The sequence below is a fragment of the Sebastes fasciatus genome, chromosome 2 (genome assembly GCF_043250625.1).
Source record: "Sebastes fasciatus isolate fSebFas1 chromosome 2, fSebFas1.pri, whole genome shotgun sequence".
Classification (NCBI taxonomy): Eukaryota; Metazoa; Chordata; class Actinopteri; order Perciformes; family Sebastidae; genus Sebastes; species Sebastes fasciatus.
This window is the reverse complement of record NC_133796.1, coordinates 36,884,342-36,904,783: the sequence shown is the minus strand read 5'-3', so window position 1 is coordinate 36,904,783 and position 20,442 is coordinate 36,884,342. Positions and strand designations below refer to the sequence as shown.

The following is a 20,442-nucleotide window of genomic DNA, read 5'->3' as shown; positions in this document are numbered from 1 at the left end:
TACTATTTTTTAAAATGATTACATTATGCGTTGGATTTATTACCATTCAACGTTTTTTTTGCCAAGTTTATAATGTAACTAGAATGGCACTCGGAAAGTGCTGACCTCCGACTTCCAACAATCACCAAGTGTGCTTCGGTCGAACTCAACTGTAATTTCACCGAGTTTAATGTGAAAAAATGCTGAATCTAAAGTCTATTCCTGAAACCGGATCATGATCCGGATCGCCACCAAAATCTAATGAATTGTCCATTGTGCCACACCTCACCCCTCTAAAAAATGTCATTCAAATCCATCAGAGACTTTTGGAGTAATCCTGCTAACGGACAAACAAACAAACAAACCAACGCATGTGAAAACATAACCTCCTTCCTAGGCCTTCGACCTTGGCGGAGGTAATAATGTTCTCATACACGTTATGCACATTTATTACGTTGTGCGCAGTTATTACGTTATGCGCAGTTATTACGTTCTGAGTTGCTACAAATACCTGTAGTGGCCACTAATCACTACTCCCTGGAGCTAAACTGCTGCATGTTGGTGCCCTTTGAATGAGAGGAACAGAATGTAGTCCTACATCAACAGAGATGTTGTGACTACAACCCTGAGGATTTGAGGATTGTTTTTGCCTTGCAAAAACAGTTTGCAATCATGCAAAGAAAAAGTAGGACATAGATGTTATCCCAAATGCAACCTGAGGCTTTTATTGATTGTCTCTGTGGTCTTTGTCTCACAATGAATGAATGAATTCTGCCCCCTCCCTTTATCTGCCAATTGAGAGAGCTGCAGCCAATCAGCAGCCTGTGCTCATTGTGTACCAACAGAGCACCGTGAGCCCTGCAGCCTTTAAATCCCCCCTGCAGCAAAGAAAGGACCAGAGCATCACACCAGAGAGGAGACAGCATCAGCAGCTTCACCTTTAAACTAACACAAAGACACTTCTCCCACCAGAACCCATCTGAAGGATGAATCCCATGAGGCACAGAGAGTCGGTGTGCAGGAGTCTGTTCGGCCCGGTGGACCGCGACCAGCTGCGCCGGGATCTAACGCTGAGGCTGGAGGACATGGCCGAGCAGGACAGCCGCCGCTGGAACTTTGACTTCCAGACGGAGACGCCGCTGTCCGGCCGCTTCCAGTGGGAGCACATCCCCGCAGACTGCGCTGCTGCCGCCTATCAGGAGAAGGATGTCTGTTCTTCACACACCGAGGAAGAGGACAGGCTGAGAAACAGCGGAGAGACAGAGAGCGCAGGGACCGACCAGGAGAACTGCTCCAGCATCTCCAACACGCACAAGTGTCCCGCAGAAGTGACGCCCGGCCGGAGGAAGAGGACGCACGCAAAGTCTGCAGCCAAGAACAGCAGAGGAAACGCACGAATTACAGGTGAGGAACAAGTCTTACAACAGATATGCATAATAAGTTTCATGCTGTGTAACTGCACGCTTATTCAATTATAATGATGAATATATTAACTGAGTTTTTCCTTCTTGCTTTTCTTGGCAGATTTTTTCGCAAAGAGAAGGAGGTCAACAGAAACCAAGAGCATCCTGAGTCCTTTCCACACAAGTACCAGTGAAGCAGCTCTGTGCAAAACAATAAGGTGAACATCCTGAGGAAAATGGACTATTTATATTATTAGTTGGACCAAGGCATATTCACTGCACCAAAGATTGTATTTTATCTTATGTTATTTTATTTTATTTTATTCTATTTTATTTGTGAACCCGGGGGTTAAATTATACCACTTTATGTTATTTATTCTATTTATTGACTTTTATTTAATGTCTTATTTCATTGGTAATTTCACAAATATGTTTGTTTATATATGTGTTTTTCCTCATTTTCATCTTGTTTTGTGAGCGAAAACATTTAAATAACTGAATGACCTTTTGTTTCTGTATTTTTTTGTCAATCTTTGTTGGTGGATTTCTGTAAAAATGAGCTGCTTCTGTTAACTGAAGAAAAAGCACTGTTCTGTTTTGTCCTTGTCTTGTTTGCTTAAATTAACTGTGATTGTAAAATGCCTGCAAATATTGCAATTTGAATAAACTGCTTTATCAGTGACACTACTTCTGATTGAGTGATTATTATATTTGCTGCTGTCTTTCCTTTTAGGAGATATAGCATTTCATATACAGACACAAACACAATAATCCGTAGTCCAAATTAATTTGTTGATGAATGCTAATTTAATGATTTTGCATCCACCACAATAAACTGGTTTCTTAAGCCGTGTAGTTTTGTTCCCTATCTTGAGTAAAATGTGACAAAATAGTTCATAAAACTTCATCAGTTCTCCAAATAATGCATATTTACTTCCTACGTCTAAAGCTTCCAAGTGAGCTGGACCCTGCAGCATGTACTGATAGTTCAGGATGCAAAAACACTGTTTTGTTATACAGAAAATAAGATATATTTATGTGCAAACAACATTTATCTTTTGCATTGTGACAGTTATTGCCTGAAGCAACAGACAAACACATTGCCAGCCTTGCATTATATTTTAAGCACTGCAACTGTTTTTTAAAATGTGAGTTTTCAGTGCAGTTTCAGGTTTTAAAAGTCCAAAAAAACTGTCCTCATCATGAGAGTGACTTACTCTTTATCCAAGAGCTGCTGCGTTAACTAACTGGCATAAAAACGGACCCTGGAGTTCTATAATAGTAGCGACTTATAAACCTTTATTGTTAGATTTTCAATATGACTGCAGCCTTATGAGAAAGTAAGTCTTTGGTAATACGCTGACTTTGTGGCAGCCACAGATGAGTAAGCTAGTAATAAGTGTGCCTCTAAAAGTCTTGGAAAAATCAATTCAACTTGCAAGTTTGCCAATCGAAAGAAGAGAAAAAGTCTTTCGAGTAATTGCATTTTCTGGCTTGTATTATGAGATGTTTCATAATCACAATCGTGAGGACTGTGCTGTCAGGCTTGAAATTATATCCGTTAATATGAGCTGTAACTGCCAAATTAGCCCATTAGAGAGGCCAAATCCCACAGAGGCGTATTCACTCCCGCAGTGTTGGGGTTTCGGCTCTAAAGAATTTCAAGAGGCCATCTGGCCGCGGAGCAGGACAATGGCCACAAAGCAGAGTGTGCCGTCTATTTCACCTGCAAATCAGCCTTTGGAGCTCCTCGACCCCCCCAGGACTTCCCTCAACTTTTTTTCTCTTTTCACTCCGTTCCCTTTTCAGAGTCAAAGCAGTTATTATCACTGACATGTGCCCAAACCAATCCGACTAATGTTCATTCTCACTTCGGCTCGTGTTTGCTTTATATGCTACTGCGGCAAAGGGACAAGCATAAAAGAAAGAGCAAACATCACATTTACATTTTTCAACGTCTACATGTAAATGCCAAGGACGGCCAGTGTTATTTCTGCATTAGGGACAAATGATCTTACATTCTGCTCCCATGGATGTAGTGAAGAAATCAATAATCAAACTATCCCACGGGGTCCAAATGGTCCCATGGGATCCCAGTTTCTCCACCCAATGCCTTAATTAAAGTCTCTTAAAAATGTACACTACAAGCTGCTCAGTACATCATTAGTAAATGAAGCTTCCACTAGTGCAGTGATTGTGTCAATTAATACAGTAATGTTGCTGAATGTATTGGAGATATACGGTTCACACACTACATTAAAAACCTATGTTACTACTCAGGAATGGAAATGGTATTAATCTGCATGCTCCTGATCAGGCTTTGATCAAATTGTTCAAATTAGAAGACGCTAAATGAGAATAACTGCAGGGGAGGAAGATGTTAGCCCAAACTGAGCTTAATTAAGTTTCCTTAATTTGATAAATGAGTCACCTCAGAGTGTTGAAGATTCACAAATGCACAGGTTTGAAAATTTAATTAAGTGAAGTAGTACGCCAAAAATCATTAAGAATGTATTTGTAGCTTTGTATATTTTATTCATGCTAATTATTCAGAAAACAGCATCTTAGTAAACTGCACCCTTAGATGAAAATATTCTTTTTTTTATTATAATATAATTATTTAACCAAAGCAGATATTCACAAACAATGTAGTTCTGCTTTTTTTGTTTTCTTTATATTGTTTGTGTTTATGACTGTTGTTCCTTTTACAGATTCCCCGGGGGGATCTTTTTATAAAACCTCCGAACCCTCCCTGTGGTGAAACTCTCCTCCCCCACCTCCTGCTCAGCACAAAAGCCAACCACCTCCAGCACACTTTAGGAGGGTGGGGCCCATTGTTGTGGACACCAGAGGCAGATGGTCACTAGGGCCTTTTCTCCACATGGCCACTTGTGTGAAGGAATGCCTGGACACCCCATGGATGGTCAGCAAGGAAAAGGTCACCATCTGCTGCCCAAAGGTCACCTGTGTAAAGAGCTTTTGACTATTTCCATAAGTCAGCGAGGACACGACGTAGGAAATTCTGCTGCCAGCACGAGCGGTGCACTAAGGAAACATTAAGGAAACAGTAACTTGAATAAATCTCTTAAACTCAAAAGCGAAGCATTCGTGTGATTGATGACTGAGGCGAACAGAAGCTGCAAAAAAACATTAACTTTGTAATGTAAAAACATAACTTTTTGTTTCTATCAAACACCTCTGGCAAAAGAAAAAAAAAATCTCACTATAAACTGAAATATTTAGCTCGTTTGTTTTAGTCAGAGATTACCCTGAAGGCACCAAACACAACACATAGGCACTTGGAAATAATTACCACAATCTTTTATTGCTACAGAAAAATATTTCTAAACATAAGAAGCTAAAACAGTGAAAACACCATTTGATTAAACTGAAACCTTTCAAGTGGAGTATTGAAATGTACAGTAAGGCCTCTTCCCTTAAATATGAATTCAATTACATTCTTATTCTACAGCATATTGAATCACAGTACATGACGTCTTTGGCATTAACCAGAATAGATTTCAAGTAATATTTAAAGAAGGCGACTAACAATCATATAGGGAAATACTTTCTAAAAGACTTTGAACATCAAGGTTATGAAACTAATGCTGAAAAAATCAGTGTTGAAAAGTCGATAATGATGTTGTTTCTCTTTCACATATAAATCTGATGTTTCACGTAATTATGCCAACATTCAGCAGAGCAGCAGCAGCTAGATAGCTAGATAAAGGAAGAGGGTAGGACTGATAATGGAGGCAGTGAGGTTGAGAAAAATGGTTTCAATTTTTCTATTATTTGGCAAACTGTGGAACAGATAAAAAAAAAAAGTTTTAATGCCTTCATTATATGCCCCTTTTAAGCTGATTATTCTACGCCACCCCACAACCCCCTCTCCCCCCAAAAATCTTTGCCATCTGCCTTTTAATATTCTTCACCCAATGTGAGGGAATAACACAGTATCCAACAACAGACTGTGTTTTTCAGCTTTCTTGTCCATTTTAACTAGTTTGTTCAAAAATATTTTATGTAAAATTCAGTACAGAGCGTTTGTGAGATATGTGAGTATCTGTCTTGTTTTGTTTGTGTCTATTTACCAAACCCAAGCACATGAACTCCACTAGAGTCAAAAGCTGAAGCAAAGAAATACTAGCTACCAGGTCGATTAGACTGTTGTCAAGCTATTAAATAGGCGTTATCAGTCGCCATGAACCCCATAGATATGGTTCTATAGGGGCCGACTACACCCACTAGTTGGTTTTATCATCTATTCCCATAATAGATCAGAAAAAAAGGTATAAAAGAACACGACAGCGACCGTATGACAGGAGCAGAAGCGGAAGTCAGGTGCTGTAGCGTAGACAGTGTGAAACTCCATAAGGGATGATGACGACCAATGGGACACAAAACACAGGGCTTACACCTAGGAAAATGGCATTTGCATCTGTGTGAAACCAACAACGTGTATTTGTCTTTGTGTTCTTAGTTATTTTAACCCAAAACACAAGGTATCTCCCAAAATTTAACCAAGTGTTTTTTTTTTGCCTAAACCTAAAGAAGTTGTAGTTTTTTTGCCTAAACCTAAAGAAGTTGTAGTTTTTTTTGCCTAAACCTAAAGAAGTTGTAGTTTTATTGCCTAAACCTAAATAAGTTGTAGTTTTGTTGCCTAAACATAAAGAAGTTGTATTTGTGTTGCCTCAACCTAAATACATTGTAGTTTTGTTGCCTAAACATAAAGAAGCTTTTTTTCTTTCAAAATATAACGTTTCATTCAGTTTTACAACATGTTAGAATGTGTTGCTTTTAAGTTTCAACTTTCACTTTTACAACGTAGTGGGCGTAGTAGGCCCCTAATGACCCACATCTATGGAGCTTATAGCGACTGATAACACCTATTTAATGGCCTGATAACAGTCGAATCAGGTGCAGTTACTAATGTAGTTATGTTAGCTCTAGCAGGATTTTAGCTAGCTGGGGATTTTTCTTCATCATGAATGGATTTAGCTTCTGCCTCATTTAGTTATGTAGTATAACAAACTTATGTACCAAAATATCAGCTCTACACAATTTATATTTTTCACTTACAGGAAACAGGAAAAAATCAAATCAAGTAAATTTGAGTAGCTGTGTCCATCTCATGAGCTAGTTAGCTTTCTCTTGTTACAGTTCTGTTGCTTTAGCTTTATAGTTGTCTATAACTGTGGCAGAGAGTGCAATAAATGCTCAAAGATTACCAACACAGAGTTTAGTTACTGCTTTTCAGCTTGGTTTTTAGCTCTAATTTATAGTTACAGTCTGATCTTGAGCGCACAGCTGATTGGTAGTCTACGTGGTTTGTTTACATGATGTAATAGAAGCGCATAACGGATTCAGTGTGGACACGGTGTAGGAAGGTGATATTTGGGCCCCTGACAGCTTATGTGTCCCGGTGTGTCGCACCGGTTTGCACCGTCGATATTTACGCTGCTGCTGCAACCTCACCGCCAGATGCCACCAAATCCTACACACTGCACCTTCAAAGGATATCCTTTAACTCATTTTTGACCAGCAAGCGGGCAGGCGGTCAAACGGACAGAGTAAAAACTGCATTTGATCTGAATACGCTTTATGAATTATACCAAAAAGAGAAAAATGTTGAGGCTGTTTTGTTCCAGGTTTCAGCAGCTCTCATCCTGACTGGCGGTGCTGCTGAGGGGACGCTTGGGGCCGGCTGCGGTGTTGGCGGTGTTGGAGGAGAAGGATGAAGGTGATGAAGACAGCTGGTCGTAGCTTGGCAGGCTGTCCTGGCTGGGGAGGACGTTACAGGTCCTTTCAAGCCGTGGCCTCGGCCGGTCTCCAGCTTCGCCCTCACCAACATCTCTCTGGTCTAGCAGAGAGGTGAGGGACTCTGCGATGCGGTTTAGCGTCTGATCCATGTGCGTTATCTATGACAGTTGAATCAAATATTGATAAATGAAAACAAAATGTACCAGCTCAGATTTATGATGCATTTTTACTCATCCAAATAAGTACTTTTAAGAGTCATTCGAGAGTTCAGAGGAGAATGTTATAATTATGTCCTTCATAATTTAATTACCTTGTGTGTGTGACAACAAACATAGTATTAACCTTCAACCTGTGCCAAATGATTTCACTGCTGTACTGTGCATGGTCTATAATGGCCCAACTAACAAAACTGTATTTCAAGAAATAATAGAACTGTGTAAATAACAGGTATTCATAACAAAATGATACAATACAACTTGAATTCATTTCTCGACCAAAAAAAAAAAAGGTGAATTTTGTTTTGTAATTTTATACGTGGTTGAAAAGGCAGGAATGTGAGGCACACTTGGGTAGGGATTTGGGGGGAGGTTGTGATTCAACATTTTTGTTTTGACATAAAAAGAACTGAAAGAAAAAAACAACATCAAGGTTTCTCTCTTTGTGCTGCAGAACTGGCACAAGCTGTTAAAGTTTCATATTTGAAATCAAAAATAACAGGGCCACATGTCTATGCACACATACAGTATTTCATATTACAAAGCAACTTTTGTTGCATTATCCAAAACTATTCCCAAATTGAGTTGCCTTTGATAAGTGAAACAGCCGCTGCATGGTCAACAGAGAGGCTCATTTGTTACATTTTCATAAAAGTTCACATTACGAATAGAATACAAACATGGCCATGTAAATGTTTGACTTTCAAAAGAAATGATGTGAAACAGTAAAAGGCGAGGGAATATCGCTCTAGTTTCCCACTGAAGTTGCACAAATCCCACCTTGTCCTCCATCCTGTTGAGTCTGGATCCGATAGAGTTGGTGCCTTTGTCTTTGGCTCGGTCTTCAGAGAGATGTAAATAATAAGACAGAAGGATTAAAGACTGTGGTTTGTTCCTTAGTTACTGTAATATATTTCGAGAGACCAGTGGAATGATTCATTACCGGAGCCTGACTGGAACAGAGTTATCTTCCCTACAGACTGGTCCAGTCTGAGAGAAACAACGGGAGGCTTAAGTCAGAGGAATATAATTTATATTTACACACACACTCTCCCTCTTGTAAGTATTGTTTTGTCTTGCTTGCATAAAAAAACATAATCTATCATTTGTCATATGCATTACTCAGGTGATCTAATTCATATTCTTAGTTGAGCTGTTTGTACCTTCTCTGCAGCTCCTTGATTCGCACCATGAGGTTGAGGTGACCCTGGGAGTATTGCTCAATGACGTCGCGCACATCATATGGTTTACGAGCTTGCTATGATGGGAAAAAAATGTTAGGAACTGTTATATCAAAAATTATTTTCACAACAGACTTCTTGTTAGGTATAAAACCTTTACCTTTAACTTGCTTTTTCTTTAAAACTAGAATTACCGCCTCACGGTTGTATGCCTCCGCCAACCGGTGCAGTTTACATCCATGTCTGTCCAAAATATCATCACTTCATCATTTTTTCCTATTACATATTTGTGTGAAATTGTCATTATTAGCATATGAAGCCTTGAGTTATGGCCAAAAACATGTTTTGTGAGGTCACAGTGACCTTTGACCAAAATCTAATCAGTTCATCCTTGATTTCAAGTGGATGTCTGTGCCAGATGTAATACATTCCCTCCTATCACAAGAATGGGACGGACGTGAGGTCATAGTGACCTTGATCTTTGACCACCAAAATCTAATCAGTTCATCCTTGACTCCAAGTGGATGTTTGTACTAATTTGAAGAAATTCCCTCCAGGCGTTCCTGAGATATTGCGAGAATGGTCTGGATGGACAACCCGAAAACATAATGCCTCCGTCCACAGCTGTCGTCGGTGCGGAGGCATAACATTTTTTTTTGTTGTACAGGTAATATTTCATGTTAGTTGTGGGTTTGCCACTCCGCAATCTCTACTGCTGAGTTTGTTGTATGTTTGCACAGGAGGTGAGGTTTAGTTACCTTGCACAGCAGCTGGATTCTCGCGATACCACAAGATCACGCAAGAATCGCCGGATCACAGATCACACGAAAATCTGTGTAATTAAAATAATTTGTTTGTGTCAGGCCAGCCAGTAACTGGACCAATCAGCGCCCTGTGAGGAGCTATAGCAGCTACGGGTGTGGTTTATTTGTGTTTATTACACGATTGTTGAATACTTGATTCTGATTGGTTAGTCACAGCGTTCTACAGTCTGCTATTTCGTTATATATTTCTGTTGCTATGTATAACAGACTGTTGCTATGGGCGCAGTTCTGATGTGGAACGTTTTTGTGTCAAATTATTGATATTTTAAGTAAGTAGGCGTGTAATAAGCGGGATAATGTACAGCTAGTGGGTCATTGTTGTGAAAGAAACCCCTTCAGGGTGATGAGAGACCCCTCAGCTCCGCGTCAGTGTTACTATTTCTTCATTGAAAAAGAGCAAAAAACAACACTGAAGGCTTTTTTCGAGAGAAAAGATGTTTTTGCTCTTCTCCCGATTGGCTTCGGCGAGAGTTTGATTGACAGATGGTTCATCCGATCACCTGCCAAGTATACTTTGAAAGTAAAGTATTTTGAAAGTGCCTGCCCTATTCCAAACAGCTTCCAATGCTGGCTTCCCAGATGGTTCTGTTTAAACAAACCATCTGGCCAGTCACATCTGAGGTTTAGAGCCTAGACACCAAATATTAATTCTGTACATAGAAAACATTGTATTCACTTCCTAATACATAAATTTTATCTCCGTAGACTGATTGAAAAGGAACAAAGCCTGTACAGTGAGTAGACTGCTTGCAGCAACAAACCGTTTGAAATGAGGCGATCCATTTAAGCTGTCAAAGCTCTGCCAACTTCTCTGCTCTGTTATGCTGCTGCTGATCTGCTCATTTGCAAACTGTGCTGTAACACTACTCCAAACACTACTGCTGCTACCATCATAAGCCCAACCTCTATCCACCTGTAGCTCTGAATCCTCATCCCCCTGGGGTAAAGTTTGTTATCATCACTCCCCGATCTCTGCTGCGGAGCTTGGTGTTTATTTAATTAATAATGAATCAATTTCAGGTTAGTTGGATTACTAAAATGTTAAAACAGCCCATGAGAATAAAAGTTATTTGTGTAACACTTCATTTTAGAAGTCTGCAAATTTCATGGTGATTAAGTGATAATTAGTAAGTAACCCATTTTAAATTTCTTTGGAATTACTCCCAAATTACCCCAATATTTACCTCAAAATTGATCAAAAATTACTTAATTATAAATATTATTTAATAATGATATGCTTAAATAGCATATAATGGTTAAAATAGGGTCCTTAAGCTTGAGAAGCGGCTGTGTGCTGCTCTTCATCGGAGGTGAAAAACCAAAACTAATAGAAGACACAAATCTCACCATTGTGTGACTTATTGTCAACACAAATGTAACATGGTAGTTAATGTCAGGATTCAGGGAGTTTTTTTAAGAATAAGTTATTTGATATTTATTATCTATTTATCAGCAGACATGGAAATAAAGCTTATCAATTAAGTTTGTATTCTTTTCCTGGAAATGTATTAAATAAATTACCAGCTATTGGGAAATAGCGGAATATAATTATTAAATAATGTTTTTAATAAAATATTCTTTAATACATTTTGAGGTAAATATTGGGGTAATTTGGCAGTAATGCCAAATAAATTTTAAATAGGTTACTTGCTAATCATCACCTCATAACCATGAAATTTTCAGACCTGTAAAATGAAGTGTTACCATAATTTGCTGTTAGATAGACTCTTACTTACCTGGAAATTTCTCTTGGCCACAAAATAACGCATTCTCTGGATCACCCGGATGGCTTTTCGGTGCGACTCGGTCAATCTGTGTGAAGGAGTTTCATATGAATCAGTTTGTTGTTACTTTGAAATTTGGCAATGTCACTAAGAGTGTGGTGAATCACTGTTGAAACGTTTTTTTACAGAAGTAGCAGAGAAAGAAAACAGATTAACCCAGTAAAACTTTAACATCTAGGTTAGTCTTCTTAGATTTCCTTCAGACTCCTGCTTTATTTTTCTGGGAAAAGATGGTTGTCATGGCCTTCACACCCAAACCTATGGGGTGAATATTCAGCAGCGCAGTTTCCTGATTACTGCTGAGCCTACATCCAAAGCATCTCCCTTGTGACTCGTGAATGTGATCAAGGTGATCTATTGTAAGAACAAAGCACGGGTGATTTTTGGGGAGTCTGTGTGTTTCTTTTAAAATCATGAATAAAAAGACCAGAATAATTGTAGTGCATTTTGCCTCCATTATTATGCTGTGGGAATTATAAGGAGCTATTACTCATCTGTGTTCATTACCATGGAAAATCAGCAAATGAGTGTGTGAGGGGGAGAGCAGCTCTTTGTCGAGTCCAGCGAGGTGAAAGACGAGATGAATAAGGTCTGTGTGTGTCTCATAATGGACTTTTCACAGGCAATGCGACGGGCTGATTTACAAATGCAGCTTTCATAACATTTTGTCAAATTAGAACTATATCATGAAATATAAAGTGCTCTGAGATCTATTATAGAAATCCATTTCCATCACAAATGGCGCTGATGAAACAGACACAATTTCTTTCAACTCTATGACTTTCATGACTAATGAATTCTACTGAAAGTGCAGTTTGAATAGGGAATGTTTCTTATCTTTACCCGGTGAAAACAGAAACGCACACAGTAGCTCCCTTAAAGGTACAGTGTGTAGGATTTGGCGGCATCTAGCGGTGTGGTTGCAGATTGCAACCAACTGAGAGCCTCTCCGCTAACTCCTCCCATTTCCAAGACTGCGGTAACGCCACCGAGTACAAAACCTTGGTAACGGCGTTCGCCTCGCTCGGAGAGTGTGTCAGAGAACTACGATGGCCTTCAGGTGATGTAGAAACACGAAAGGCTCTCTCTAGAGCCAGTGTTTGGTTCATCCCTCCTTAGAAACATGGCGGAGCAACATGGCGGACTCTGTGAAGAGGACCCGCTCCCTATATGGATATGAAGGGCTCATTCTAAGCTAACAAAGACACAACGATTCTTAGTTTCAGATGATTATATACTAATGAAAACATAGTTATGGATATTATATTCCATTTCTGCTAATAAATCCCCCAAAATGCTACACACTGGTCCTTTAAGTGCAATTTATTGGAACATCCAGAGGTGACGTTTTGAGCTAATGCTCTTCTTCAGACTTACTTACAGACTTATCTTTAGCTGAACATTAATGAGTTAATTACATTAACATTAATGTGTAAACCTTAAAATAACTTTAAGGTCGTAATCCTTCAAAGAATAGTTTGACATTTTGGGAATGAAGATTATTCGCTTTCTTGGATAGTTAGAATCCACTCAATAAAGCTGGGAGACAATTAGCTAGGCTTATCCAAAGCTAAAATAAACCCACCTTCGAGCACCTGTAAAGCTCAATAATTAACAGGTTATATCTCATTTGTTAAAGATGACTTGTTATGGTCATTTTCAGGAGCATATTTTGGGTTTATACTACAACATGTTTTCATGCTTTAATGTTTAAAAAATGCGTTACTTTTCTCATACCGGCTGTGCTGAAGCACCTCTTTTCACCCTCTATTTGAACCGCTCGGTGGCTTGGTGACTTCAAGCAAGGTGTTTCAGAAAGTTAAGGAGCAGTGTTTCTGTGGGGGAGAGTAACTCCCTTTGGAGTGGACTTTGGGCTTAGTAACTTTGCAGACCTCTTACATGAACAAAAAAACTATATAACACACTAGAGGAAAGGGAAAAAAAAGCACGAAGGTACAGAAAAGCAAAGTGTAATACAACTTGTGGTTTTACGGTGCCTCACTACTTCTTCCTGGAGTCTTTAATGATTTTCAGACCTCATGATGATGACAAGACTTCAGGAAGTCACAAAGTCCAGTTCATGCTAAGCTGAGCTCATCTTGAATGGCCAGATATGAGAGAGATATTGACCTTTTCACCGAACTAGAGTAAGCATATTGGGAAAATGTTGCACTATTCCATTAAGATTTTCATCATCAAACCCAAAAGCTAATGCATCAATGCTCCAACATTTAGTCATGAGATATGTATTGCTGTGTAGGATGACATGTTGAATATCTTCTGTAGTCTTTTTAAATAACAGAACTTGACGTGATGAATCCGCTCTGTCATAGAACGGAACTTTTGGGACACGTCGCCAAGTAACCAGGACTTTAACTCTATTGGAGTGTCCCAACTGGCCGCGATGCAACGTTTTGAGCTGGACCTTTACCGGACGCCCTGCTCCTGCTTTTCCTGTTAAGGGCGTTGAGCGCGCCGCAACATGGACGAAGAACGGATGATTAGTTTAGATAAAATGAGCCGTCAGGGCCGTCGACAGCGGGAGAAAACCAGGTCAATTGTCCTGGATGTATAGATGAGGACATTAACTTGATTATTGCCATTTTGAGCACAAACATTGACACTTACAGTTATATGTGTATAGTGTTCACCAGAGAAACATTATTACGAGTTACCTGGTGTCAAGAGATGTGACAGCCCCCTCACTAATGGTTAAAACAAAACACAAACACACAGTACAAAAGTCACAAACTATGGGAACTAGGAGCCGTCACTACAGTATTTCAGTACGAAGCCTCGTTCTGATCCGCTCCCGTTAAACGTTTGTGTGTTTATTTAATCTAGCTCAACAGAAAAATAACGGAGAGAAAGTAGGCCTATAAATCAGGTGCATTAAAACATAAGGACCAAGAGAGTAAGAAAAGCATCCTGTGCTTCCTCTTACATCTTACTCCTTCTACCTGTTTGGATGATTTAGTTCAGTACTGTGCAATACACAATGGACTAATGTTACACTATACAGCCGGCTGAGCAGGGATGTGTAAGATCATTTAGTCTTTATTTACTTAAATTGTGGTTATGAAGACATCAGTCATAATGTTAGATTAATCTGTTTAACTCCCTGTTTACCGTATCTCGCCACCTGTCTGTGTCACTGCCTGTGCTGTTGCCGCATCTTGTGCCGAGTATACATTGTATGTCATTTCCAGTAAATATCACAATATGAAACGTGTGTTTTCTGTTTAAAACGTAGGTTACAAACGTAGATAGTACTACTAACCCATCTTTGAAGTGGTTACGTCTGGTTACGTCTCCAGTCTGATATGGAGCACACAGCTGATATGTTAACATGACATAACAGAAGTGTATATTTAACGCATTCAGTGTGGACAGAGAGTGTCCGATGCTACGCGATGCGGTGCGATAGTCGGATGCTCGCATCCAGTTAGGACACGGCGTTAGAGGGACCAGAAGCCTTGTGTTTGGAAGTGTTATGTGATACCTGTAGGTGTTGTTTAATGCAAACACACTATAGGCGTTAAAAGCGAATTCTGCTGTATATATATGATTCAGTACTTACAGTATATTTACATTTCTGAGAAGATACAGCCCTTTTATCTGTGACTCAGCTCGGTTTCCCTATTTATTGAGCAGATAGAGCTTTTTAATTACAGTCAGTGTTTAATACTAATCTTTTTTTCCTCCCGCCATTCTTTTGACAGTTCAGAAAGTTGTTGCATTTCTGATCAGTTTTGGGAGCAACACAGCTCTAACTTTTTGCAGTAATTACTGAAATTCCATGATGGAAATTACATTATTCATGTTTCAACAAAAACTGTGCTTCAATGTATTTAATTAAAACTTCCATCACAATCAAGGAAAAGTGTGTCGCCTTGGCTCAATGCGCCCCCGGTGCAACAGCTTTCGCACCTTTTGTTTCCTCTTGCGATTGGTCCAACTGCTCCATGAGACAGAAACAAACGTGAGGAAGATGAAAAATGTATCTCGGAGGCTGTGAACCTTTTTACCTCCCTTCTACCTAACTGCTACAATCCCAGCTTTTTTTTTTGTTTCACTTCAACAAGCTCCGTTACTAGGGGTGTAAATCGTGTTTGTTTGTGACAAATGTGTGGTAGTTCTGTTAAAAGCCAATACCTCAATCATCTTCAAGTTTCAAAACATACTGCAGTGTGTTGTCAATAACAAGGCAGCTGTAGAAATATGACATCTGTGAACTATCCCACAACAAGAATCTATCATCTTAGATTTATAACAATTGAGCTTTCTCCACCGCTGTAGATGGACCATTTTGGAATTCAGCTTAAAAATCGAAGGCTTTCAACAGAAATTTGACAAACCTGGTAAAAAAGAAGCACATTTTTCACGTTTTTTCTTTTTTTTTCAGCTAAGTGTTCTCTCATCGTGGACAAAACAAGCAGGAGCATCTCGTAATGGTTCAATTTAGCATGGGATTTGATGTGGCATTGCTCTGTGTGAACAGCTGGTTACGTATTTTGGAGTCAGCAGAGCACGGAGTGATCTTTGCCAACAACGCTGCTGCGTGCAATTCCCCCTCTGCACCATTACCCCACCATCTACAAATCAAGTCCCGTGGGTCAAAACTGTCGCACCATTTGTTTCACTTACTGTGCACTTACATTTAACCACAGTTACTTAACACTCATTTCCTCATATCGGTCTCCGTCTCTCGCTGTGCAAGTGCCTCAGCCAGCACTAGTACTGCTTTTTCCACTAATAGCGAATCATTGCACAGCAGAGACAGGAGCGCCCTGGGGTTCGGCACATTACAAAGGTTAACTACAAAGAGCACAAAAAAAATACATGAGAACGTTCTCCAGCATGCTCATTAAAATACAGTCACACATTAACGCAGCACCAACGCGATAGTGGCGAACTCACTGTGACACTGAGGTGACGGGAGCCAGCTCGTTGTATCGCTCCGGCTCCAGCTCCAGGTCATCCGCAAAGCTGCAGTTCCTCTGGAGGGGGCCAGGGGACTGGACGTCCAAAAGGCCGGGGCTTCTTTTCACTGCACGTTCACACACAAACACACAAACACACACACTTTAGTTATCAATATATCTGTGCATCCAGAACATTCAGAGATGCTGCTGATTATGTTTTGCTGCTTTACAGCGTTGGGACTCAGGTCAGGTTGTGGTTTAGGGAGTTACAATGCAATTTACTTAATTGCTCTCTTTTGATCCCTTGCTGCACCAGTGGTGTGTGTCTTACAAAGGCCAACAGGAAAAGCAATGAGCAATGAGTCTATATGTTGCATTAGCTTGCTGAGCTAAAAGTCACAGCCAAAGTAAACAGCTGAAATACAGTAAACGCATGCTAAAGAAGACGTTCAAAATCGGTTCAAAAGTGACCCTTGATGGACATTCACCCTTTCCTGATGTTAATATTTATTTTTATTTAACGTTACTTGGTTTATTTTACAGGTGTCCACCGTGGCAGACCATCTGAAACAGGCTCTGGGGAGGTCCGGTGGGGATGGTTTTGACAAAAACATTTATTGTATTTAATAAACATTGTTCATGTTATATTCAAAATTTTGCTTAATAAATACAACAATACAACGTGTCACGTGGTTTTCTTCGTCTTTTAAGTGGAAACTGTTGATGTGTCATATGACTACATACTGTATGTAAATTACTACTACTTTTACAGTGAGCATTTTTAAGTTTAAAAGGCGTTTAAAAACAGTTATGGTGAAAATACGTTCAAAACTGGTTCAAACGTGAACGTATTTTCACCGACTATTTGAAAACGTTTTTGATTAAACGTTCACATTTGCAATACATATTGAGAAATATGGATGCGGTTTCATAATTAGGCTCCAAAATGATGACATGCTATTATTAGCACAATGTAGAGGATGAAACATTTCACTATTGCAAATCCCAGTGAACGTTCAATCAACGTCTTCAAATAGTTGGTGAAAAAAGCTTCACTTAAGAACCAATTTTGAGCGTCTTTTCACCGGTAAAATGCTCACTGGGTTACTGGGTTAGGGGAAGGCTTCTTCATGGTGGGAACATTATGACCCTGCCTGTACATAGTCTGTTTAAGAGAAGGACAGGGCTGGGGAAAAAAGATCTGAGTTTACAGACACATTCATCTGCAAGTTGCAATTCTGCAGCATAAGAGTGCAAAACCCTACACACTGTTTCTTACATTAGACACACACGTTGAAGAATGAAATCTCTTGCAATCATTGGGGAAGACACTTCTATTCAAAATGCAAAACACCTGAAAATGAGTTGATTCCCAGTGAAACTGTCTGAATCCTCTTCACAACTTCTAAACATTCTTCCTCGCTTGAGCCGTCACATGCCAAAATGATCCATTCAGTTATCAAAATCTGTCAGACATACATGTATATTCTATAAATATCTATCACATGGTGTTATGTTCTTTGAGGAGGTACAGTTAGTTGTTTTTTAACTGAACTACAGCAGGTTCTTTCATTGTTGTGGGGTTTGTTTGTTGTTGTTTGGCAAATGTTCTGTTCACTGTATCTGACCTTACATGCAAGCTCAAGGTGAATTTTCTATTTATAATACATGTAACACATCGCTACACAAATATGTTTACTGTATAAACACACATGTACATATCCTGTTTCTGTGTACTATTGTACAGTTTTGACTTTTCCCAGTAAACGTTTACCTGCTGTTGAAATGGGAACCTAAAAAGCTTGGTGCGATACACAACAGCATTCAGCTAGACAACAACTGACCTTCTGGTATAGTACAGGAAGCAGTCAGTGTCAACAAACAAGTAGAAGAAAACAGAGATTTGTATTAAAGAAATATGTCCAGTGTTGACTGCCGTGGTGAAGAAACATGTAAACATTTTGACCAGTACGACTCACATGATGACAAACCATTATCATTTTGCTGGCGTTACTGACATAATAACTACTGCAGCTTCTGAGGTATGAATGAAGTGTTTTGGTTGAATTACTACCTTTTGCAAACATGCAAAAGAGTTGTGATGTCTCATAAAGCAGTTGTGACAATCGCACTTACAGTTTAGAGAACGTTAAGGACTGTTTTTGAAAAATGAGCCAAAGCGAATGAGAAAAACTGTAAACACAAATTAAATTTTGTTTTCAATTCCTAACACACTAAAATGACACATAAAGCACAATTACTGAAACCGACACTCAGAGAGCAAAACCTCTGCTCGAGTCTCCAAAACTCTAAACACATTTTCTGCTCTGCACCCAATTTGCAATTCTACATGGCACTTTTTTACAACACGCTGTTCACTATTCACACGGTTCTCTACAGAAGACACAGGAATCTGACCTAAAGTCAGTGCACTGTCTCCACATTGTAAAAATCAGTAGAATACATCCATGCATTTTCAAAGGTTTCATTTTGCACTGAAACTCAGAACAGAACATGTTCTAAATAGAATATAGTACATAAACGCAGCGAAAACAGGGCTCTCCTTGCTACTGCACGTTGGCTTCCATTACTGTTGTAAACAGATACTGACCTGCGGTCTTTTTATAGTTTTTCTAAATTTTTTACACACTAACATGAGGTAGTACATCAGACGCAATGACCACAACCTGTAACTCATGCACCAACCCCCTGAACCAACTCTGATAAAGCATTTTTACTGCTCTACACACGCTGTTCTAATCCACACTTTTTTTCAAAACACTACAAACCATTCTCTAACATTTGGCCCAATCTTCAAGGATACAATCCCTAGCACTCACATGAAACACCCTGCCATTCAAAATGCTAAAATTAAATTCCCTACTATCCACTTTGAGTCCTCACATGCAAACACATGTTGCACAAATAATTCAATAAGCTTCAGAGCCTTAGCAACACAGTAAAAGGGCCACATGTGAGCTCTTGTGTTTTGGTGCAATGGATGCCTGCAGGAGAGAGAGAGAGAGAGAGAGAGAGGCATAGCGAGAGGAGTCAGAGTAAGAGGAGGATGACGGGGAGTAGGATGAGGAAGAGGAGAGCCATAATATCTGGCAGAGAGTACAACCAAATTTACTGTAAGCAGGTTCACAGTAGGTAAGGTAAGAAATGTACTGTCATTACAGCATTGTCGTACTGCATCAACACAATACTCGATGCTTACTGTAGTACTGCAAGTGGACCATAGTGCTGTATGATTCATATACAGTATGTATGAGATTGGGAACTATATTCCTACTGTACCGATGCAGTATTTACAGTGTTGGCCAGGGAGAACATGTGCTGTGATGTAGATGAGGTGCTGTGGCCAGACTGAAATAGACTATTGTTTTTTCACTGAATACAGTGCATTTTTCTATTGTTTTTTCTGTATGTAGAACACTTTAATAATAATAATAATAATAATAATAATAATACATTTTATTTATATAGCGCTTTTCTAAAAACTCAAAGACACTTTAAATAGATAAAAAGATCATAAAACAAGAACATCATCATTTTTAATAATTTAATTTACACATCCAACTTTGTGTTTGTTGGGATGTGTACAGTATTTGGGGAAAAAAACTAAAAGATGTTTTTTTATATATTACAGTCTATTTGTGTGTTTTAAATTTTACGCAAAAATATTTTACAACATTACATATTTTATTTTGACAGGAGTAACACTGAACATGCAAAAAGGTATAGTAAGTCTCCTGATAATGAATTCCTACTAGTGTTTTCCATTAATAGTAGTGTTTCACCTTGAGCAAATCAGTGTTTAACTGGTCCTTAGAGATGTCTATTAATACCATGGTGTGTGTGTGGGTGTGTCATTTGAATATTTTTTCTTGAAAAGAGATAATATTTTTTTAAATGCAGAGTTTGATTTTGCAGAGTTGTGAAGTTTGGGGTTTTGTGTGTGAGTTTCAGTATGTGTGTGTGTGTGTGTGTGTAGAGTTCTGAAAATATGACGTATGCTTTCAGAAAATGTGTGCAAACAATCGAGAAAAAACACTAATTACAGTTAACACACTAACACACTAAAATGACACGTAAAGAATAATTATGGAAACTGACACTCAGAGAAAAAAAACCTCAGCTCAAGTCTCCAAAACTCTAAACACATTTTCTGCTTTGCACCCAATTTGCGATTCCACATGGCACATGCAACACACTGTTCACTGTTCACACAGCTATCAGAAGACACAGGAATCTGACCTAAAGGCACTTCACTGCCTCCACATTGTGAAAATCAGTAGAATACATCTGTGCATTTCCAAAGGTTGCATTTTGCACTGAAAATCTGAATACAGTACATAAACACAG

General features: G+C 39.1%; 2 protein-coding genes and 2 long non-coding RNA genes across 6 annotated transcripts in view; 2 read left to right on the top strand and 2 right to left on the bottom strand.

The window, feature by feature from the left end:
• Nucleotides 1-833: 833 nt before the first annotated feature.
• On the top strand, nt 834-2,057 carry cdkn1ca (cyclin dependent kinase inhibitor 1Ca). Its single transcript, XM_074626062.1, has 2 exons — nt 834-1,383; nt 1,504-2,057. Exons 1-2 carry the CDS (start codon nt 966-968, stop codon nt 1,602-1,604), a joined length of 519 nt encoding a protein of 172 aa, XP_074482163.1. The 5' UTR covers nt 834-965; the 3' UTR covers nt 1,605-2,057.
• Nucleotides 2,058-4,686: 2,629 nt separating this feature from the next.
• kcnq1.1 (potassium voltage-gated channel, KQT-like subfamily, member 1.1) overlaps nt 4,687-20,442 on the bottom strand; it is a 68,374-nt gene continuing 52,618 nt past the window's right edge. For 2 of the 3 annotated variants that reach the window (XM_074622472.1, XM_074622482.1), the window contains 6 exons: nt 16,070-16,199; nt 11,102-11,177; nt 8,524-8,618; nt 8,304-8,350; nt 8,141-8,202; nt 4,687-7,303 (listed from right to left, as the gene is read on the bottom strand). In XM_074622472.1, coding sequence (XP_074478573.1) covers nt 7,037-7,303; nt 8,141-8,202; nt 8,304-8,350; nt 8,524-8,618; nt 11,102-11,177; nt 16,070-16,199 — 677 coding nt within the window. In that variant the 3' untranslated portion in view covers nt 4,687-7,036. Of the gene's footprint in view, nt 7,304-8,140; nt 8,203-8,303; nt 8,371-8,523; nt 8,619-11,101; nt 11,178-16,069; nt 16,200-20,442 lie in introns of all 3 variants that reach the window. The other variant, XR_012592234.1, reaches the window with a different exon arrangement.
• LOC141759956 (uncharacterized) lies at nt 13,146-16,059 on the bottom strand. The gene is made up of 2 exons (XR_012592238.1): nt 14,652-16,059; nt 13,146-14,450 (listed from the first exon to the last, which is right to left on the bottom strand). It is a non-coding gene; the product is annotated as an uncharacterized LOC141759956 (long non-coding RNA).
• Nucleotides 13,569-16,680, top strand: LOC141759953 (uncharacterized). Its single transcript, XR_012592237.1, has 3 exons — nt 13,569-13,702; nt 15,449-15,510; nt 16,618-16,680. It is a non-coding gene; the product is annotated as an uncharacterized LOC141759953 (long non-coding RNA).